Source organism: Haliotis rubra, unplaced genomic scaffold (genome assembly GCF_003918875.1).
Source record: "Haliotis rubra isolate DU_JTF1 unplaced genomic scaffold, ASM391887v1 Scf67, whole genome shotgun sequence".
NCBI classification, from domain to species: domain Eukaryota; kingdom Metazoa; phylum Mollusca; class Gastropoda; order Lepetellida; family Haliotidae; genus Haliotis; species Haliotis rubra.
This window is the reverse complement of record NW_025767379.1, coordinates 989,728-1,012,634: the sequence shown is the minus strand read 5'-3', so window position 1 is coordinate 1,012,634 and position 22,907 is coordinate 989,728. Positions and strand designations below refer to the sequence as shown.

The 22,907-nt window shown below is 42.4% G+C and overlaps 2 protein-coding genes and 1 long non-coding RNA gene across 5 annotated transcripts; all 3 read right to left on the bottom strand.

Annotated features, from left to right (window-relative positions):
- Window positions 1-4: 4 nt before the first annotated feature.
- Window positions 5-598, bottom strand: LOC124257725. Its single transcript, XR_006893344.1, has 2 exons — window positions 523-598; window positions 5-455 (listed from the first exon to the last, which is right to left on the bottom strand). It is a non-coding gene; the product is annotated as an uncharacterized LOC124257725 (long non-coding RNA).
- Window positions 599-611: 13 nt separating this feature from the next.
- Window positions 612-4,451, bottom strand: LOC124257723 (protein mono-ADP-ribosyltransferase PARP15-like). 2 transcript variants are annotated; one of them, XM_046691856.1, is made up of 5 exons: window positions 4,189-4,451; window positions 2,849-2,994; window positions 2,234-2,411; window positions 1,070-1,402; window positions 612-1,025 (listed from the first exon to the last, which is right to left on the bottom strand). In XM_046691856.1, exons 1-4 carry the CDS (start codon window positions 4,337-4,339, stop codon window positions 1,110-1,112), a joined length of 768 nt encoding a protein of 255 aa, XP_046547812.1. In that variant the 5' UTR covers window positions 4,340-4,451; the 3' UTR covers window positions 612-1,025; window positions 1,070-1,109. The 2 variants fall into 2 exon arrangements, with proteins under 2 accessions (XP_046547812.1, XP_046547810.1); XM_046691854.1 differs by having other exon boundaries at window positions 612-1,402.
- A 4,232-nt stretch (window positions 4,452-8,683) lies between these two features.
- LOC124257724 lies at window positions 8,684-21,428 on the bottom strand. Of its 2 annotated transcripts, XM_046691857.1 has the most exons (8): window positions 21,157-21,428; window positions 19,206-19,474; window positions 17,988-18,040; window positions 16,686-16,923; window positions 15,170-15,385; window positions 14,861-14,912; window positions 12,511-12,606; window positions 8,684-8,775 (listed from the first exon to the last, which is right to left on the bottom strand). In XM_046691857.1, exons 5-8 carry the CDS (start codon window positions 15,350-15,352, stop codon window positions 8,711-8,713), a joined length of 396 nt encoding a protein of 131 aa, XP_046547813.1. In that variant the 5' UTR covers window positions 15,353-15,385; window positions 16,686-16,923; window positions 17,988-18,040; window positions 19,206-19,474; window positions 21,157-21,428; the 3' UTR covers window positions 8,684-8,710. The 2 variants fall into 2 exon arrangements, with proteins under 2 accessions (XP_046547813.1, XP_046547814.1); XM_046691858.1 differs by lacking the exons at window positions 16,686-16,923; window positions 17,988-18,040; window positions 19,206-19,474; window positions 21,157-21,428 and having other exon boundaries at window positions 15,170-15,487.
- Between the last annotated feature and the right edge of the window lie 1,479 nt (window positions 21,429-22,907).

Genomic DNA, 22,907 nt, shown 5'->3' with positions numbered 1-22,907 from the left:
TTGGTGTGTGTTCAATGTTTTATCTGGCTCCATGAAGTTCATTAAGTCAAACTACGCATGAAAAGAAATGTTCAAGGTAATCATTTCTGTAAAACGTTCTTAAACCCATAACAATATATTCAGCATCACATACACACGTGAGCACTTGTATGTGAATATTTATCAAAGTATCGATTGTCTTAATTGTTGACTGTGTAGCGGGATCTAACAATGGTTTGCATATCGGTTTTTAGACTCATGCTTGAATGAGCCCCAAAATAAACAGTCAATCCTTATAATTTAAATGGACAACAAAAATAGTATGATATCTACAGTGGTTTCTTTAAACAGATCAAGAAGAGTATTACTAGGTAAACATAGCGCTTATGGTTCCTGTAAGTGTAACTGGACGTGGTTGAATATGGAACTTAACGATGCTCTGAAGATAATATCATATTTAGCTCTGCAGAACATCACTTTAGGCTCTGCAGAACATCGCCTTTGGCTTTGAAGAATTTAACTTTACGCTCTAGATCACATCACTTTTAGCTCTTAAGAAGATCACTATAGGCTCCGGAGATCTTCACTTGAATCTCTGCCGAACATCACTTTTAGCTCTTAAGAACATCATATTAGGCCGTGACGAATATCAATTTAGCTCTTAAGAAGATCACTATAGGCTCCGGAGATCTTCACTTGAATCTCTGCCGAACATCACTTTTAGCTCTTAAGAACATCATATTAGGCCGTGACGAATATCAATTTAGCTCTTAAGAAGATCACTATAGGCTCCGGAGATCTTCACTTGAATCTCTGCCGAACATCACTTTTAGCTCTTAAGAACATCATATTAGGCCGTGACGAATATCAATTTAGCTCTTAAGAAGATCACTATAGGCTCCTGGAGATCTTCACTTGAATCTCTGCCGAACATCACTTTTAGCTCTTAAGAACATCATATTAGGCCGTGACGAATATCAATTTAGCTCTTAAGAAGATCACTATAGGCTCCGGAGATCTTCACTTAAATCTCTGCCGAACATCACTTTAAGCTCTGAAGAACGTCACTTTAGGCTCCTGAGATCTTCACTTAAATCTCTGCTGAACATCACTTTAAGCTCTGAAGAACATCACTTTATTAGTCTGAAGGTAATGAGATACTCAGGGTAGGCCTGTGTATCATTGAACACAACGAATAAACTCGGTTTCTTAACATCATCAACGGCGGAGTCGTACTTGACCGTTTTCTCTGGGCCCCTGAAGGGCGTGTCCTTCATCCGGGGCCTCCCCAGCGTGAACTTCCCTGTGAGGACGCGACACTGGTACACCCTCTTCCACCCACGCTTGTCTGGGGGAGAGTACAGGGGGTTCACGGAGTAGCTGGACTTGACAGCAAAGTAACAACCTTCCCCGTGTTGGGTAGCTGGAACAGACAAACACAATCCTACTCAGATCCCGAGGGGACTGGAGGGTGAACCACACCTTTCTCAAGCATTCCGTACCTTGATAAAGTTTAATGAAAGATGGCCAGTTATGCTAAACGACATCCTTGTATATAGCACTATCAGAATAGAAGCGACAAAACCCTTTCCACACTCATAAGAAATCGAGAGTCGATTTGTGACTATATCATGAACAGATATTTGTTTCAGCAGTATTACAGCTGTATGAGTGAGTGAGTTTAGTTTTACGCCGCACTGAGCAATATTCAAGTTATATGGTGGCGATCTGTAAATAATCGACCAGACAATCCAGTGATCAACAGCATGAGCATCGATCTGCGCAATTGGGAACCGATGACATGTGTCAACCAAGCCAGAAAGCCTGAGCACCCGATCCCGTTATTCGCCTCTTACGATAAGCATGGGTTACTGAAGATTCATTCTAACCCGGATCTTCACGGGTCACAGATGTATGAGGTTGTAAACAAATCTGGCCTGAACCAGACAATCCAGTGATTGTCACCATGCGGTACGATGACAGAGCGTGTGTTTATAAATCACTATGAATAGTGATAAAGTTTAGCGTATCCTCCCCACCGGTGGCTGCTAAGTCTAGACATATGTTCACCTAAAATCATTCGGGTATTGCATGGGACATCATTTTTGTCACTGATGCATCAAATTTGGATATTTCATTCACATGTTTTCCATAAAACGTCCATTAAGCCAGATATAGGGATGATAATAATAACAGAGTATAACCGCATAAACCACGACATCAGAAACGACGATCCAGGAAACACGCCAAGTACCTGTGTTTCCGCTGGAACTTCTACTGAAGCCGCTAAGGTTGATGCGAGCTGTGTTATGATCACTGGTGCCATGCCACAACATTCTTTCGTTAGTGAAGAGGGCGCCATTTTGTTTTTGAAGCTGCTCTGCCTTGGCGGTGTACTGCATGAACAGTGTTTGGTTCTGGATCCGGTCTATCTGAATACAAGTACAACTTAGGTTTTCTAAAGAGATGTAATCATTTTAAATCGTGACTTCAAAAAAAAACATAACCAAAACTCATCGTATATCTGAGCCTCCCAGTCTTAATATATAAACCTCAGAGAAATACGATAATGCATGATCGTGATATTGTTTATCAACAATAACAATTCAAGCGAATAATTTAACAAGCGAACTTTATTTGAACAACTTTATTTTTTGAAAAAAAAGGAAAATATTTCCCTGATCATATATTCCTGATTGATTCAGGCTTTCATTCCCAACATATATTCAGTGGGATAGAAACGCCATGACAGATGATGAGTGTAGTGTCAATATACAGAAAGATTCAAAGAATATCTATAAAAAAATAAAGATCGCTTGTTATGCAAATGAATAATCATTTATTACATTTTTTAAATATACTGTATTACCTTTTCCACTTTACATTTATGTCCGAGGGTACGCTTAAAGTTGTCCACAACATTGTCATATTCAAATCCTTTCCCAAGCCTCACACAGTACCCCTCTCCATTATGTGGATGGGTCCAAAATGCTGGCAGTGTCTTACCGCCGCTATCTGCCAATAAAATTTCATAGTTTTAAAGTGAGTAAGTGAGTATGGTTTAACGCCGCTTTTTACAATATTCCAGCAACATCACCGCGGGAGACACCTGAATAGGGCTTCACACATTGTACCCTTGTGGGGAATCGAACCCGGGTCTTTGACGTGACGGGCGAATACTTTACTGACAAGGTTACCCCACCGCCCCGTAGTTTTCAAGGCAGTCAAACCAAAGAGGGAATTCCATGTTTACATACTCAGATCACATGTTACTTCAGGTCTTCCGGTTTATGCCCACTACTCGATGACTTTCGTTAGAACAAAGTGTGTTGAGAAGTAAGGTAACTTGGTTACAGCGTCAATATGTTACGGTTATGTTAACACTTGTGATAACTTCAAGTGCCTTCCGGTCGCCTAACTAATAATACTAATTTTATGCTAATTTTTGCGCCTAGAATCCAACACGATGTTGCTCTCAGGCGTTATATTATTACCCTGACGGAATTGTACTTTCAAAGCTGCTACTAAGCGCTAAGCGCGATCGTATAGGTCCGTACATCTGCTTTTCACCACCTTGCTCCACACTAGCTCTGTTCTGGCCGTATGAGAGGTTCCAGTTGAAGAAGCATTAATTTAGTTATGTTCCGGTTGCCATTCGTTAACAACTGAATATCGATTCAGCGTTCTCTCAGCATTAGTAAGGAAAGGACGTATAAGAAGCATTCCTATGAAAATTGAATTAGTTTATGAGACTGTAGATTGACTGACTGATGCTACGTTCAACGCTACATTAAACACTATGCCAATAGTTACGGTATCCTATCCTGACAAGGGGAAACCGTCTACACAGCTATTAGCTCTGTTGTGTTTGTTTGTTTTATGTTGTGTTTGTTTGTTGTTGGAGGCCGTTTTAGCCATGTGATGGTGGTCTGTAAATATTACAGTTTGGACCACACAATCCAGTGATTGGACCACACAATCCAGTGACTGACATCAGAAGCAGCCATTGATTATTACTTAGTTCACAGGTGAGATACTGCCATTCCACATATCACTAGCTTATAAACGGCTCTGGTAAAGGCAAGAACAGGAAGTTGCAGAACCTTTGGAATTAATGGGATTAAGAGAAAATCTTACACATGTGCAGGAAAGCCAGTGTCACCTATTCCCCTGTACCACAAGGTGGCTGTGAGTATTCTGTTTACTTGCCTCTAGAACGGACGAGCTCTGCTTTGCTTTCTGGTCGGCCAAACCGGTAAATAACTGGAGGGACTGCTGCCAGGTTTGCCGTGAAGCACTTGTCCGAATCGTCCTTGACCACGGCTAAAGAGAGTGATGCCCGGGAAGCCGCTTCCAGCATCCTGCTGCAGATCTCGCCACAGGAACCAGCCTGGAGGACTTATGCCAGAACCATGTACAGCCGGTTCTGCCAGACTTGAAGTTGTTCAGTCGGTCGAGTACAGCCGCTTCTGCTTTCAGCATGCAGTTCTCAGTTCCAGTGATGGTCAAGTGTCTTTTGCTGATGCTAAGATACACGTTATGCATGGCCGCCAGTTCTTTGAGATCTTGTTTCTGAAATCACAGGTCGTTTTTCTCATGAACACGTACCTGCTTTTGAAATACACTGTGTCAACGCGTGCAAATAACTAGTCTGGACCATATGCCGACGCCGATTCCATTTGGCAAAAAGGGTGGAATGGTTGTGGAAATTGTTGGAATGTACCGCTGAATATCAATGATGATACTCGGTGTTTGTGAAAAGTCGATTGTGGGCAATGACACTTAGAAGTCGAAGAATGCAACTTTCTGTCAGATCAGAAATGTTTTAAGAGGTATGAATGTTTACATACAGGTCTTACAATGATTATTTAAAGAGTGACTGAGTGAATAGAGTTTTACACGGGGTTAAGCAGTATTAGGACAACTTGGGAATCGAACGCAAACGCTTTTTCGCACTGAAACTAATATACGTTTGCCCCAAAAGACACCACTACATGTATGTTAAACGGTAGACACTTATGACAGAACTTGCATATATTGTATTATAGTGTGTTCATATATTATGGATCTCACCTGATCGTAAGTGATATCACCCGGACATTGCTTGAGCTTTTTCCGTTTGATTAGGAGATCCCATGTGGTCTGTAGATTTTCAATGCATCGATCAATGTTGTCGTGATCAGGTGATGTAACAGACACACTGAACACCTGGGCCTCGTCCTCTGGCGACTGTAGTCGGTTCCTCACTGCAATAATACATAGCAGAGTGAAGTTATAGGATGTGTCTGTTTTTGTAGTTCAGCTAAAACAAACGCCCACAACCAGTGAATGACACGAGGACGATTACATTCCAGTGTACCATGCTTGTCTCCCTGAGAATATTCCACAAAGGTCCCAACCATCCCATGCTTACTTCCATAGGGCTTCCCGAAATATTACGTCCCCACTACCCCATGCTTGTCTCCCTGATGAGTTAAAGGATGTTGTGTCCATCGTGATGTCATCTGAAGCAAACTTCCACCACAGGTGAATGATACGAGGAGGAATATATTCCAGTATCACATGCTTGTCTCCCTGAGAATATTCCACAAAGGTCCCCACTATCCCATGCTTACTTCCCTAGGGGCTTCCCGAAATATTACGTCCCCAGTATCCCATGCTTGTCTCCCCGATGAGATTCAAGAAAGATAAGGTTCCTCAGTATCTCATGCTTGTGTCCATATCGATTCCAGGAAAAGTACATCCCGGCCTGCCATGCTTGTCGATGGCGGGGCCGGTCGACAAGGTCGTTGTCTTGACTGGTTACTTGTCATGGCGAATATAGGTGTACAAATGTATCACTTGATCTCTTACAGAACAATGATCTTTTAATGCCACAGGGAATGACTGTGTGTATGCCCCTTACACGTGAGAGGTTCGTCAGGCATGAAGTTTGTCCATCTAGTGTTCTCTCTGGCGTCAGCATTGTACATGTTCAAGGGCGTGTTGGTTTCTTAGTTCTATATGATACACATGTAACTGGCATATGTTTAACCAAAGCTGCACACTTATCTCTTGGATTATCAAACAACAGAGGGTTATTTATATTCATTTATATACATCGGTCTTGTATTCTGAAATAACTCGTTAGGTAAATGTTTTCAGTTGTTAACTATAGTCTGGCCCAATGTGTGAGGTGAGGTGAGGTGAGGTGAAATTGGGTTTAACGTCGTGCTTGAGAATATTTCGCTCATATGACGACGTGCATGCGTGTGTATGTGTATGTGCGGCTGCTTGTACTAGCCCAGACTTAAGCTGGTTTTATAGTGCTAGCCCACTGAGATACCATGCCCAAGTTAAGCATGAATACACCACTCAGACACATTCTACTGACTCCGAGCCGACCAGTCCTTGTTCTACCCATTACTGCCGAGCGCCAGGCAGGGACCAACAAGTACCATATTTTAACGTGTTTTGGTATGACGCAGCCGGGGATCGAACCACTACACCACGGAGGCGGTCGGTCCAATGTGTAATGGTCTTGATCAAAACTTACAACATACGCTCGAGTTGTCATTTCAGAACGGCATTGGTGTTTGGCACTGTTTGCTTTTGGTAACACTGACAATTTAGTATGGTACATCTGATGTGTTGCTTGTTTAGCGTGATGCTTAACAACATGTTGTGCAGACATGGGTTCTCATTATACCAGCCTTTCAATATGACCCAATGAACCCATGACTGACTGACTGACTGAGTTTGGTTTTACGCCGCTTTTAGCAATATTCCTGCTACATCACGGCGGGGGACACCAGAAATGGGCTTCACACATTTTACCCATGTGGGGATTCGAACCCGGGTCTTCGGCGTGACGAGCCAACGCTTTAACCACTAGGCTACCCCACCGCCCCAATGAACCCATGAAGATCCGGGCTAGAACTGTACTTGTCGTAAGAGGCAACTGAAGTGATGGAGTTCTACGGTTCACTGACTTGGTTGTGATGCATGCCATCATATGTTATTTGCGTAAATCGATCTTCATGCTTGTCTGTCATGATTACATATATAGCTGGAACACTGCTGAGTGCGGGGTTAAACAGGTGCAAAACAATATATACTTCGATGGCTGTCTAGATAGTCTTTGTTCAAATGGAAATTGAACTTTGTTCATACCCCCCCGATACCATTCAATTCTCCAAGTATGTCAAGTATTAACCCACGTTTCCTCTACGTGCGCGAAGATAATACACTTCCCAGCACGTGAATAGCAACATGCCTGCCTAATCTACACTGCATCAATATCTGATTGTCAACTGAGAACAACCCGGATGTACAGGTTGAAGGTACCTGATTGAGGAAGTAAAACACTGTAATGGCGCCAGGCTGTCTATCGTTGTGATTTATCACACTGCAAGTCCTTCAATCGTTCTGCATCACACACAAAATATTTGAAAGTGAGTCAGGTATGTGTTTTTGTCCGCGAGTATCAGCTTGATGTGTGTGTGTGGGGGAGGGAGAAGACGACCCGAAGTAATGCAAGTCTTATTTATTGGGGTAGCCTAGTGGTTAAAGCGGGTTTGATTCCTCACATGGCTACAATGTGTGAAGAACATTTCTGGTATCAAGCGCGGTAATACTGCTGGAATATTGCTAATAGCGGCGTAAAACTAGACTCTCTCACTTATTTATTGAAACCGACGAGTACGGATATGGTGCTGACAAACCAAGAAATGAGTGGAATCTTGGATTCGAACCTATGACCACAGGTTTCTGGCACATCACAGGGATGTATCCCTGGACAGGGATATGAGACGAGTTAGACAATTGACCAAACGGGCGTTCATCACTTTCAGTGATAAGAAATAGTATTCAGGACGACTGAATATATAAAAGGATAACACCGATGATGATGATGATGATGATGATGATGATGATCCCACATTTCAATACTCATATGAAATTAGTTTCCACCTGTCGACTCACATGAGATTAGTTCATCTGTCTCGCCCATCTGCTCCATTGTCTTCAGATGAAGAAGGACCTGGACAAAGTCCTCTGTGTCCTCTACAGCCAGTCTGATGTCATTCAGTGAAGGACCCGTCCTCCCTCTTTCGTCAGAGAACTTAACTATACCGTGATACAGGGACTTGGCCCACGAGCCGACGGCACTTCCGTCAGCTGTAACGGTATAAAGGGGAAATACATCAGGAACTATAAAACAAATTTGAAACACAAGATCATAAAACGTCAATGCCAGAGACTATCCAGTCCCGAAACAGACTCCTGTGGATGGTAAACTAGTTGTGGAACTATGACTGGTCCACTGAAAATCAGTGATGAAACCAGGGGCTCGCGAGACCCCACCACACACATTTAAACAACAACAACAAAATAATAATAAAAATATAAAAGAAAACTGTTTTATATTTATTTGAAGTCTCTGCTTCGATTTGTGTGCTTCAGGTTATATTACGAGCTTGTGTTTATGAATAACTAGCAAGTGATGATTACCCCCTGGTGTGTAGGAAAAGGTGAGCGTACCCTGACCCACCGGTGGTAACAATCACGATGCGATACCAAGCCATGACAATGTTTCAACCGAACACGAGTTTCATAAACAGGTAATGATGTCACAGATACATCAAGGCCACATGTCAGCTCTGACCTACCTGGTCTGGTAAATGATATCACTACTGACTGTGCCTTCCTTTTCTTTGCCTCCATAAGACAGGACCAGATACTCTCAGGTTCATCAAGACAAATCTGTGTAGACTTCCCTCCAGGGGGTCCGCTCAAACTGGTTCTTTTTATCAATACCTTTAACAAATGTAACAAAAGCCTGTCAGTATTCACGTTTAATCATGGCGTGTCTGGTTGTTGGGGGAGAAAATCCCGAAGTAATGCAGGTCTTAGGCATTTACCGTTTTTGAACCCACAAACAAGTGCATGGTGCAGACAAACCCAGAAACACAATTAGGGAAGAAGGGATTCGAACTCAGGATATTTATTTATTGGCATGCTTGAGAAATGAAATTCAAATGAGATGAAATTCTCTACAGCCAACTGTGGCGGTTTAGACTACTGGACAAGCATTTCCCCCCAGAAATATTTACAATATGATTAACGCATTGTTTTCAAAACGTCAATGCAGGAAACATTACAATGCAATGTGAAACTGAACAGGGGCAGGTTGATACAGTGTGGCTGACATCCGGCCATTCATCACTCATGAGGGAACTCATAGAGGAACCAGCAATCATCTGCCGTGAAAGGACAGAGAGACTTAAACACGTTTTTCTTCTAATCAATATTTGATAGCAATCCGTGTACCGGTGCACATGATGTAGTCGGGATCGCGCAATTGACGCCGCAGAAAGTTGAGACATGGTAAATTTAATTTTGGTTCTATTTCTTGAATGAAAACAATCATATCACCACCTCTTACATCCCTTCCAAAGGCCACTATAAATGTGAAGACAAAATTAGTGGAAAATGGGTAATGACACGAGGCATTCGCCAGGAAGGTAAACATTCCCTGCAATTCACAACTGCAATTGCACAAAAGTAAGTGATTATTGCCTGACGTCTCACAGCAGTGATACAGTCGTGAGACTGGCGGCCTGTAAAAACCCCGAACAAGTGATCGAGGGTTTTTACATTGTTCCAACTTGGTCTTGGATATGCATGGGTCGGACAGGGAGTTGGGGATGCTACAGCTTTTTTATCCATTGTTCAACAACGATGTAAGGATTGCTTCCAGCAAGAGTGGACCAAAAATATTCAAACTGGAAAATGTTCTTATTCGTATTCATTGTTTAAACAACATTTTATGTGTGAAAAGTATTTAACAGACGTAAGTATAAGGAAATTAAGAGTATCGTTATCGCAGCTTCGATGTGGCTACTATGATTTAATGTATTTTAAAAGAATATGTCATGTTACTGAGAGCCAATCCTGCAAAATGTATGACAGGGATATTATTGAAGAATCGATTAGATGAATACCATGTCCTTCTCATCTGTCCACAGTATGAAGACCAAAGAAAGTATTATATACCATCTAAGTACACGTCCTGTCCAACATTTTACAAATTCAGCATACTAATGTCAACAGAAAATGTACAGCTACTTCAGAATATTCCTACGTTTATACACCATGCACTGTTAAAACGCAAACGCGCTTGTACCACACACCCATTGTAACTGTTTTTTACTTGTACTATGGGCCTCTGGCCTACAGTTCAGAAATAAAGAACTCTCTCAAAAAGTGATCGAGGGACCAAACCACTACAGTACATTTACTGATTTTGTAGACACTAAGTAATAAGCAGGCAGCAATCGTCATCACGCTACACGTGTTACGATTGACACGCACGTGCAGCAGACTATACAGAGCAGGAAGTAGGTCAGAAAGTGTGTTATCAGCATGTCAGTTGGATGCTGTGATGACCGGGCAGAAACTGATAGCAGAATGGTCTAGTTATTACGAAGGACGTCCTGATGATACCCATACTTTATGGCCTCTGATACAGGAGGAAGTACAGCAAGGTTCCAGGTTGGAAACTGGAGACTCAAATGTTTCCTGAAAATCTCTAGCCAGCCTTTTGTTACTATATAACCTCACGAATACAGTTTGCGTTTCTATCCAAAGTAAATAAAGAAATATCTAGTTTTCATTAAAAACATTTTGTACAATGTCTCAGTGTTCTGTGTATGTACGGATTATGTGTGAAGCCCATTTTTGGTGTCCCCCGCTGTCATATTACTGGAATATTGATTAAAGTGGCTTAAAACTAAAATCACTCACTCACATTAACTCAGTAACATACCAAGTTTGGACTTTGTTATACAAACACCGAAACAACCAAACCAGCCATTAACATACAATGGTCTATCTGCTGTTCAAATAGAGGAGATCGCCTCCGTGGTGTAGTGGTTAGAGCGTCCGCCCGGAGAGCGGAAGGTCGCAGGTTCGATCCCCGACCGCGTCATACCAAAAGACGTTAAAATATGGTACTTGTTGGTCCCTGCCTGGCGCTCGGTATTAATGGGTACAACAAGGACTGGTCGGCTCGGAGTCAGTATAATGTGTCTGAGTGGGGTATTCATACTTCACTGCGGCATGGTATCTCAGTGGGCTAGCACTATAAAACTAGCTTCAGTCTGGGCTAGTACAGGCAGCCGCACATACACATACACACGCATGCACGTCGTCATATGAGCGAAATATTCTCAAGCACGACGTTAAACCCAATTCCTCCACCACCGTCAAATAGAGGAATGTCAATATAAAACGAATGGCTGAAGTGAGTCTGACAAGACCCTGCTATAACAACGGTTTAGATACAACTTCGGCGTCTGGCTGTTGCTTCGACTGTAGCTTATCAGTTAGAAAGTGACAGTGTTTAGGGCCTACTGTTTCTGCAACGTCAATGTATGCTCTTGCGATCAGTTAAAGCTCGGTCCTTGCGAACGATGAAACTGCACAAACAGCGAGCAGTATGAATGTGCGGGCTTGTTTAAATACAGGATGAGTATCGAAACACGAAGTTAGATAATCCCATGTATTTTGAATGTGCTGTTTGACAGTCCCGCGTTGCATATTTGTGCTGCATTTTTGTATTTTCCGTTCATATACTTTACCTTCGCTAGCTCCTACGTTACTCGTAACGAGTGTGCAGTAACATGTGCGAACACGACTGGATGACTGACTGACTGAGTTTGGTTTTACGCCGCTTTTAGCAATATTCCAGCAACATCACGGCGGGGGACTCCAGAAATGGGCTTCACACATTGTACCCATGTGGGGATTCGAACCCGGGTCTTCGGCGTGACGAGCCAACGCTTTAACCATTAGGCTACCCCACCGCCCCACGACCGGATGCGGTTGCAGCTCCACCTGAAATTATTTTACACTGACTATTTAATTGACTTAACAAGGGTTCACACCATCGACATAACCTTTTCTTTGTGTTATGAACTGTATCCAAATCATAAAATCAAGATGATTACCTCCATTACGAGGTACCTTGAGACAAATGTTAGAATGATAATGGAAGACGTCACGTGACATGATGCCTGGCAACGGACATGCGTGGCAACCCGTGCAACACGTGCTGCAGGTTTTAAGGTACTAATTGTATCATCACTATCTTCTCTATCTTACCTGAGACAACTTTGTTCAGACTGATGATAATTGGTATCATTAGTGAAACTGCATATGCACTAGTTTTCCTTTGTGAAATGTTGGTTTGATGTGTTCAGCCAATGGCTAGTGTTCAGCTGTGAAAGAGATATGTGTCAGTGTGATGTGTTCAGCTGTGCAAAAGATATGTGTCAGTGTGATGTGTTCAGCTGTGGAAGAGATAGGTGTTAGTGTGGTGTGTTCAGCTGTGGAAGAGATAGGTGTTAGTGTGATGTGTTCAGCTGTGCGTGTGTGTTTCTATATATGGGTTCGTTAAGACAGTAATGTGTCTGTGCACAAGTTGGGAAGATTAGGGTACAGTGATATATTAGAGCTATGTTTTTAAATACCATATGAAATCACACTCACCTGCTCCAGGCTGGGTGATGTAGACAATCAAGTCAGCATCTTCCAGCTTCGCCTCACCAAGAACAACCTGCAGCTGAACAGTTCCTATCATGACAGCTGTGAACAAAATGAGATGTTCACTTCATGGTGCGTTGGTTTGATAGTTGTTTAACGCTACACTTAACAATATTCCAGGAATATGGCGACAACTTCTTAGAAATCGCCGCAGTCAAACCAGGGATTGATAATCTGAGGAGTGTCCTTCAGAGGACAATGGTCGGCCATGAACCAAGACTCAGCGCCTGACAAGCATAATCGCCTCCTAAATTTATATTAACGGGGCGATGGGATAGCCTAATGGTTAAAACGTTCGCTCGTCACGGCAAAGGCCCGGGTTCGATTCACCAGATAGGTACAATGTGTTAGGCCCATTTTTGGTGTCCCCCGCCGTGATATTGCTAAAAGCCATACTCACACATTTATTCCCATGGTTGGTTGTTCTTTAACGCCACACCCAATAATATTCCAACTATATGACAGTCTGTAAATAATCGAATCTGGACCAGACAACCCAGTGACTGACACCATGAGCATCGATCTACACAACTGGGATGCGACTACACGCACCAACCACGTCAGTAAACCTGTCAGTCCGATTCGCCTTTTACGACAAGCATGGGTTGCCATAAAGACAAGTTCTAACCCGGATGTTCACGGGTCCCAACATGAAGCGGTTGCTCGGGACTACTTATACTCCGTGCAAAAACATTATCATAGGAAGGAACTGCTTTAAACGCTTATTCAGACGATCAAATTGTCAGTCACGTGACACAACAAAATACATGAAAACATCCTAAGTTTAAGAATCCGCTAGCTATGAAGTCCATCCTATTTGAGGGTTGCTGCCGGGAAGGAAAGGATGCTACATAAGAACAATACTTCGTTTAATCCAAACTTTTGTTAACCGAGATAATCTGATTTGATGGTTTGACTGGATTAATATTTACATATTCACAGTTTAATGTGTTAAAACCATCTGTTTTCATCAGTATATGTGAAGTATGTCAGAGAATCCACCATACGTGGTGGGGGCGTGTCTCAAAGACGTTGATGTGCAGGCTATCCGCTATCATTTTAAAACTTGCCAATCCTTAGTCATGGATTTGACACAAACGTGCAAGCACTACGATATTCTACGTCTTCCTACTTTAAGTAGACATCCAGATATATCGACCCAGAAGTGAACGTTCCAGAGTCTTGCAACACCCTGCAAGAAAGAGGATCGCTATCTGCGGGTTATTCACCTACGCAACTGGATGTTGACGGCGACGTCATCAGCAGCCGAATTAATTGGGTCATCGCGTAAAGCCGATTCACAGTGACAAGACGACTTCGTCCTGCTTGCATGTATGGGCCTACCGACCGCTGCGTGGAATGGCCTTGAACTTCCAGCATCATAGGAACCGTCTGCAGTGGTCATCACTACATCGCTGTTTATTGTTACAATGTCATTTTGCTGATAAAACACGTGTATTGTAGTGTGCTTCAATATACATTTTCCATTTCATCAAAAGGTTTTGTTATTTTTTATCTTATTGGAAGAAACACAACCTGTGTACTTTCTTTTGCACATCAGTTTATATTAACGGGGCGATGGGATAGCCTAATGGTTAAAACGTTCGCTCGTCACGGCAAAGGCCCGGTTCGATTCACCAGATAGGTACAATGTGTTAAGCCCATTTTTGGTGTCCCCGCCGTGATATTGCTAAAAGGCATACTCACACCTTCATTCACATGGTTGGTTGTTCTTTAACGCCACACGCAATAATATTCCAACTACATGACAGTCTGTAAATAATCGAATCTGGACCAGACAATCCAGTGACTGACACATGCGCATCAATCTACACAACTGGGATGCGACTACATGCACCAACCACGTCAGTAAACCTGTCAGTCCGATTCGCCTTTTACGACAAGCATGGGTTGCCATAAAGACAAGTTCTAACCCGGATGTTCACGGGTCCCAACATGTAGTGGTTGCTCGGGACTACTTATAGTCCGTGCAAAACATTATCATAGGGAGGAACTGGACTTGACTGGATTAATATTTACATATTCACAGTTTAATGTGTTAAAACCATCTGTTTTCATCAGTATAAGTGAAGTAAGTCAGAGAATCCACCATACGTGGTGGGGGCGTGTCTCAAAGACGTTGATGTGCAGGCTATCCGCTATCATTCTAAAGCTTGCCAATCCTTAGTTATGGATTTGAACAAACGTGCATGCACTACGATATGTCTACGTCTTCCTACTTTAAGTAGAGAATCCAGATATACATTCTGAGACTTGTGAGAAAAAATGCATTTACCTTCACGTCCGATGAATATGCGGTCCATGTCTTGCAACCTTTCTTTAATTGCCTGCAAGTAAAGAGCGTAATCTGCAATAAGGATATTGATCCTTATCAATAACTGCAAGTACCTACCTTCACGTATCAGCCACGGAACTTTGAGTAATGTGTGCAACGTACTGTGGGACACCTATCTATAACTGTAACTACATGCCTTCAGGTTAAGTTTGCAATTTTGACCTTTCGGGAATTTTGTATCTCTAGCAAACATTTCCTTATTTGAATCTGACTGTCAGAGGATCACTTCAATACTGTTGACTTGGTTACCTGGAAGTGGCGGTGTTTGGGCGGCTCAACAAAGACAAACACCTGAAGATCTGAGCCTGTGTCAGAGGCAATCTCCCTGTACACCCCCATCAGTATCTTCGCCAGCGTGGAAGGTGGGTAACCCAGCTGACCGATACCTACGGCTGGAAGGGCTATAGACTTGAAGCCGCGCTGTAATGTCATCTGAAGACCCTTCAGGAGAACTGTTCTTAGTGTCTGTTAAAGGCAACAATGATTTTCATTTACCTGTTCTTCTGTGATATATATACACATGGAACATGTATCGCAACACCCGTATTTCTCATCAATTTATCAATGTGTTACCATTTACCACAGCAAGGAACCTGTCCAAACCTCAGTTGAACTTACTGTCTGGATAAGTTGACCCTCAAGGAGTAATTAGATGGCAGATCGGCTAAACGCAAAGAGAACGAAAACGTGTAGTTTATTCAAAGAAGCAAACATGGCAAAGAATTGATTCACTTTGTAGTGCTGGTCGTATGGCGTTAACAAGTAAAGCCATTTTCAGGATTTGGGCACACGATCCTCTTGCTCTATACAACGGGGAGTTTAGACGATTTCGGGCCGTTCTCTTGGACAAACACGCCACTGGAACGGATGACTTTTTGTGATTCTATATACTCTCCAGGGGCTCTTACTCTTAACCAACAACTCTTGCAAAAGCCCTCGATGACATGCCAGCATTCCTCATACCAATATCGTGCTATCTTTGAGCAGTTGACAGTTGAGGACCATACATATATACAAATGTGAATACATTTCATCAATATAAATCAGACCTCCAGATAAGATTTAGCTCATGTGGTTACTGTACCCACTGTATTTTTTTGGAGTGGGTATTATGAATGTTGAGTGGGTATTTCATTTTCCGTTACCCACTGCTTTCAAATATGTGCGTATTTCAGTCATTTTACTCACCTAAGTATTATGTCATTGAGTAAGTTTACTAAGCAGGTATGTTCTGCCTTATGTCATACCTAATCAAAACCAACTTAAATATGATGGAAATGATTTCATAAAAAAACACTCATCCTATACTGACAATACAACACTTGTCCTATACTAACAGTACAACTTGATAGCAATCGATGTCTTTTTCATTACGCAAGCGATTTTTATAAATATATTCCGTACGCATTTGTTTTAACCCTTTTGCGTATATAACATTTTAAATGCGTAATTGGTACGCAACAATTATTTTTTCACTGCGTAATTTCTATGCGTATTTTACCCGGATACGCAGCTTATCTGGGCCTCTGTAAATTATGCTATTCATCCAGTCTTCGACATTTTGAATCTGTTTTTATCTGATCAAATTCATCCACAAACAAACACACGCACGTATACGTCGCTCCATACCTATGGCTGTCCTAATGGACTGGAAATGGACACCACAGACAGGTTGCAATCATTATTTCAACAGTAACTGAGAAGCTCATGCCAATAAATGAAAAATGAAAACTGTGCAAAATATAATGATAAAACACGTTCTCACAGATATACAGTCTGCGTCATAATCTCCGTCAAAGCGAGACAGACAGGCATGCAGGAGCAGAGAACAATGTAGACGTCCCGGAACCCCCCTCTACAACATCGCCGACTCGAGCCCCGCGCGGGTACCGCCTATCTAGACTTGTTTGTAGGTCAGGCCCCGCCATCGCTGAGACGACACGGGTGATAGGGTCTTTGTTGAGGTCAAGATCGGGAGACACCGATGTGAACAGGACATCCGCCTTTAAATGATAGTTGACGAGGTGGGTATGCAGTGAGATAGGAACACATCTTAATAGATATATGATATCTGATATTTCCCTAGTTCTTCATTGCATGAAGTTAACTTTTCTAGTTGTTTGAAAACAGGTTTCTGCACAATTGGCTGCAATTGAAGTGTTTGACATTTATATTCTTAATATTTCACATTCGCATTACGGTAATCAACTAATGAAGGTAATAAACTAAGGAACGTATTCTTTTGTGGTAGAAATATCTAAGGATGAATGATGAGTAATTAGAAACGCATTCAAGAAAATAATGCTCAATGATACCTCTGTCGTTACAATATGGACAATTCGCTGGATCATGAGTATTCATTATTTACTACTATGAATATGTGGGAATTTTAGTATTCTCAGTATTCTTTAGGTGGAGTTCTTTACCTTTATTGTCTAGTGGTAATTCATGGCATTATGACATATACTGTTCAAGGTTGCTGCAATGGGAACTTGTGTAATGTGCTTCAATTAACAATGACTAAATTCAGGTGCATTTACGTGAGTTTGAACTTTAGAAGTTGGTATATAAGAAAGTAAGATTGTTCATGGATAACCATATATGATGCGACGTTTCGGTATGGATTCAAGCTATAAGACTAATGTTGTTATCCATAAATTCAAGTGAATTACAATTTACATGGTTTTAATATCATTGCACACAGACAATCGAAAAGCCCAGAATTAGAAATAATACCTTTTAATTAGTGTACTGATTCTGTTGAGGATGAATACCATGTGTTATGGATCAGTTCACGCTATGTGGTCTAGGATATAAATATGTACCAGATAATCAAGTGATGGACCAGAACATCCTGGCACAGGAACGCGCATTTACTGATGTTGTTGAAACTAAAACATATGTTAACTGAACGACTATGCCAGTACTGTCACTTTGTAAAAGGAAATATATGTATCTTGTCATGAAACCAAATTAAAACCAAAGGGATGCACTTTGAGAAGAATATGGCTTAGCTTTTATCCACATCTGTATGTATATCCACCTCCTCCCATCGTTGAATCAATACCTTTGTGTGGATGATGTTCCCGCTCAACAAATACACCTTGAATTTGTGTTTACCTGCGAAAACAAATAGCTTCAAATAAAATGTCTACACATTGTGCTATCTTTCAATTAATGATTCACGTTATATTGTAAAGCGGTCTTTTAGAAGATCCAATGTTACCAATCAGGGGCTCCTTTCACGAAGATACCTTTACTAAGGTTAACCTTAACTCCCATTCTTTAACATTGCACTAAGGTTACCTTAGTGACTTACGATCACCATAGTGATTTGTGACAGGAGGCCCTGATCATGGATACTGACATGCCTTGTTATTGCTTTTACATGCACACGTTGATCACGAGGAAGTGTTTTACTCTGCAGTATTCAACATTGTCACTTCGGATGCATGTCATTCTGACAAGCTGAATATTCCACGGGAGACAGGCATTCAACACTGACGACATGAATACCCCAAGCATGGCGTGCTTACAACTAACAAAACAGCCTGGAATACTGCAAACCTGAATACCCTAGGAAACACAGACATGGAGACACATGGAGTACTGTGAGTATTGAAACCGTAATTGGATACAAGCATTCATAAATGGACAATTAGACAACTCTATCGTCCGGATTAATGGTGTTCAATATTCACAAAATACCCCCAGTGAACCGACACACACCTCTCACAACCTCCTCGTCATAAGATACCCCAAGTGAACCGACACACACCTCTCACAACCTCCTCGTCGTATAAGATACCCCATTTCTGTGAACCGACACACACCTCTCTAACAACCTCCTCGTCATAAGATACCCCAAGTGAACCGACACACACCTCTCACAACCTCCTCGTCATAAGATACCCCAAGTGAACTGACACACACCTCTCACAACCTCCTCGTCATAAGATACCCCCTGTGAACTGACACACACCTCTCACAACCTCCTCGTCATAAGATACCCCAAGTGAACTGACACACACCTCTCACAACCTCCTCCGTCATAAGATACCACCTGTGAACCGACACACACCTCTCACAACCTCCTGTGAACGTCATAAGATACCCCAAGTGAACTGACACACACCTCTCACAACCTCCTCGTCATAAGATACCCCAAGTGAACTGACACACACCTCTCACAACCTCCTCGTCATAAGATACCCCCAGTGAACCGACACAAACCTCTCACAACCTCCTCGTCGTAAGATACCCCCAGTGAACCGACGACACAAACCTCTCACAACCTCCTCCATACTGACGTGACATTGGTGCTCCAGCTGGACCTTCTGAAGAAACTGTTGAACCTCTGGCGACTTCAGTATGTCCCTGAGACCAGGCCCTGTGAGTGGGTAGGTTCCCAGATGGGTCTCTGGCTTCATCCTGTCATCAAGCACTGGCATCGGCAGACGCGGCGGTAGCTGATGGCCGCATAACAGTGAAGATGTTTCCGTAGAATGATAAGGGGAGCCGTTGGCACCTGTCGTGGTTCAACTGGTATATTTCCTGATGGGGAAAGTTTTGTTAAAACACTTGATATTGCCATACGGTGGATATTTGTCTACTCCGTCAAATCGAACTTAATTCAAGATGATAGAACAAGATGGTCAAGAGAAAACCTTTATATGTACTTGAGTCTAACAAAGTTTATCTGGAATGCTGGTAATATGCCAGAATTCACACACGCGGAAAAACATTTTGTATCCACTTCATACTATATTGGCTATTATACTCCATTTCGTCACACTCTTCCCGTAATATATATATATATCAACATATCACCATTATATACTGAAATACCGTTCATACAAGGCATCACATTATTCATAATATACTAGGCACAAAAAATAAGGGAACCCCAAGTGGAATTTATAGTTGAAACAATGCTACATAAAAGTTGCAAGCTGATTGCATTCGAACCCAGATCGGAAATCAATAACGGCTGACAGGACAGTCAGCACCATGTTACCTTTACATGATACATGTGCATCATGCACCACACGTGCATTCTAGCCTATAAAACTGACAGAAAGCGTGTCCCACTATCTCTTGTGAAAATGCCACCTCGACAGTACCTGACAAACGCACAGAAATGGCAGGCCATTGGCATGATAGAGGGTGGGCAATCTCAGAGTAGTGTTGCCCGGTTCTTCAGGAAGTCCAAAAGCGTTATTGCCCGTCTCACCAACCTTTACCGTCGAGCAGGGGGCGTTAAAATGAGGACTGGTCGAGGAAGACGCCCTAAAACCACCCCCAGACAAGGCAACATCCTGAGAGCTATAGCTCTGAGGAATCGATTTGTCACAGCCCCGGATTTGAAGATGGAATTCTTCAGAGCCACAGGAACACGGATTTCGAACTACTGTACGAAACAGGCTCCGTAGCAGAGGTCTTATGTTAAGACGTCCATTCAAAGGCGTGACGAGGACAGCTAACCACAGACGTCTTTGTTATCGGTGGGCTCAGTAACGTCAGAGGTGGGGGAACCGGCAATGGCGACATGTGATGTTAAGTGATGAATCCCGCTTTTGTTTGCGATTCAGGGATTGACGATTGCGTGTGTGGAGACGCCGAGGAGAGCGTTATGGGAGACCCACGGTACAGGAACACGAATCTTATGGAGGCGGCTCTATCATGGTCTGAGGAGGAATTTCTTTCAATAGGAGGACTGATTTGATTCTTGTACGGGGTAATTTGACAGGCCAGCGGTATATGGACGAGATCTTACGGCCACACGTGGTTCCAATGGCTCACAAGGCAGGTCGAAGTTTTGTGTTTCAGGACGATAATGCACGTCTTCACAGAGCTCGTGTTGCCGTGAACTTCTTGCAACAACAAGGTGTTACAACTTTACCCTGGCCGGCTAAAACACCAGATCTATCCCCTATCAAACATCTGTGGGATGTGTTAGTGCGTCGAGTGCGTCTCAGTGAGCCTACACCAGCATATCTTGATGTGTTAGGTAGAGCACTGCACCAAGAGTGGCACGTGTTTCCAAGGACGACAATTCAGCGGTTGGTGTCCAGCATGCCTGCAAGGTGTCGTGCATGTATTGCTGCTCATGGTGGACACGCTCGTTATTAAGTATATCTGACATACTTACCGTACGGTTGTGCTGATTAAATTATACATGCTTCACAAAGTCAAGGGGTTCCTTTATTTTTTGTGCCTAGTATATGTACACGAACCGTTTCTGCTCAACAGCTGTAAGTCTGGATACAGCCTTGCTGTTACTACAGTGTTGGTTTGAGCAGCCTGAAGTCTGCCATTTCGGTTGTGCCACTTGTGACAACCATTGTGACAATCAGCACGGCAGGTTGCACAGCCAGAGGAGGACTCGTGGTCTTCGGATGAGATCAGTCGAGACAGAAGAAAGGACTCAATTTCATCTGTCGTCTCCTTCACGTGGATGGTTCTACTTCCGGTTGCCATCAGCTTGGAATGAACTGGTTGTTGTATCATGAGTTTACATTCAGGGGAAACGTGGTCTGAAATAGAACACATGTATATGTCGGTAAGAATGGACCCTTTTATTTGATATTTCTTAATACGGGGTGAGTGAGTTAATAATTTATATCGCAGCAGCATTTCCTCAGCCAACTAGACCAAGTCTACTCATACACAAAAACCCATTAAGTACAAAGTTGAAAGGAATTTTTCGATAAACACATTTCATCATTAAAATATTTTTCAAATTTACAAAAGCATCATATCACCAAATTTAAAACAGGCAATTTGTCACATACATACATTGATACAATTTTTGATATAGACCAATTGCTCTAAATTAGTAATGAGATGCACATTCACGTAAAGAGATCGGATTTACTGAGCGACAAGTCAACCCAGTCAAGCAGAATATATTTTTCTTAATATCATATGTTCTAAATGATTACAGGAATCTGGTGGTCGGTGACTTGTGTGTCATCATTCTCGGATGGTGGCGATTGCTTCTAATGTCTGCCGTCACCTCTGTTGTGTCAGATTCTCCATTTTGAGTCTGACACATATTTTAGAAGAAAGCAATGGCATTTTGGATGAAATTGTCAAGTTGAATCTCATGTCATTATCAACGGCGTTAGATTCAGACACGGATATTTCTTGACCAGGCAGTCTTGTTTCTTGATACTGATATATCCGAGATTTACTCACTAACTCAATGTCCTGTCCACAACGCCGCGTTTAGCAATATTCCAGCAATATCACAGCGGGGGACACTGGGAACGCGCTTCACACATTGTATACATGTGGGGAATCGAACCCGGGTCTTCGACGTGAGGAGCGAACGATTTAACCAGTAGGCTAACCCACCGCCCCGTATGGATTTAGTGGCGCGCACACACACACACGCACGCACGCACGCACACACGCACGCACACACGTGGGATGAATCTATTCACCAGTATTGTTGAGTCAGATCAATGTACTACGTCGTGCTCCACCATGAATGTGAAGACATTCCGAAACTGGTTTGTTAATCGGAAAGCTTAAATCATAGTTAACCACCTCTGATCGAGAAAAAAAACCCAGAACTGATTCTCATTTTCATCTCATGATTTCTCAATCATACTCGATAGGTATTTTAAAATACTAATAGGATTATCGGTTACAAAATAATGAGTTGCTGTTTCTACAGTATTTAAATCATGGTTGAATACAATATATTTCCCAACGCATCGTTCATCCAGTTTTATCTAGTGTCATCTGATGGTGTTATCTCATGGTGTTATCGCATGAATTCCCAACAACGATGACGTGTGACAGCAAATAGCATCCACGGTATGAAACTAATTTATGCTTAAGTAATCAATGACGTCGATTTGAGATAGAGATACCTGCACTAGTCAATATGTAGGACAGGTACATACAGTGGTATCTCCAGGTCATTATTCCCAGGGCAAAGGCCCCAAACACTATATTTCGCTGTTTCGAATTCTAT

Coding starts and splice junctions, on each gene's coding strand:
- LOC124257724 (XM_046691857.1), bottom strand. CDS start 15,352: ATGACATTACAGCGCGGCTTCAAGTCTATAGCCCTTCCAGCCGTAGGT. Junction 14,913..15,169: donor CCAAACACCGCCACTTCCAG/GTAACCAAGTCA, acceptor CTTTACTTGCAG/GCAATTAAAGAAAGGTTGCA. Junction 8,776..12,510: donor CATCACCCAGCCTGGAGCAG/GTGAGTGTGATT, acceptor CATTTGTTAAAG/GTATTGATAAAAAGAACCAG.
- LOC124257723 (XM_046691854.1), bottom strand. CDS start 4,339: ATGCTGGAAGCGGCTTCCCGGGCATCACTCTCTTTAGCCGTGGTCAAG. Junction 2,995..4,188: donor AGAGCTCGTCCGTTCTAGAG/GCAAGTAAACAG, acceptor TTTTATTGGCAG/ATAGCGGCGGTAAGACACTG. Junction 2,412..2,848: donor ATAAATGTAAAGTGGAAAAG/GTAATACAGTAT, acceptor ACTTGTATTCAG/ATAGACCGGATCCAGAACCA.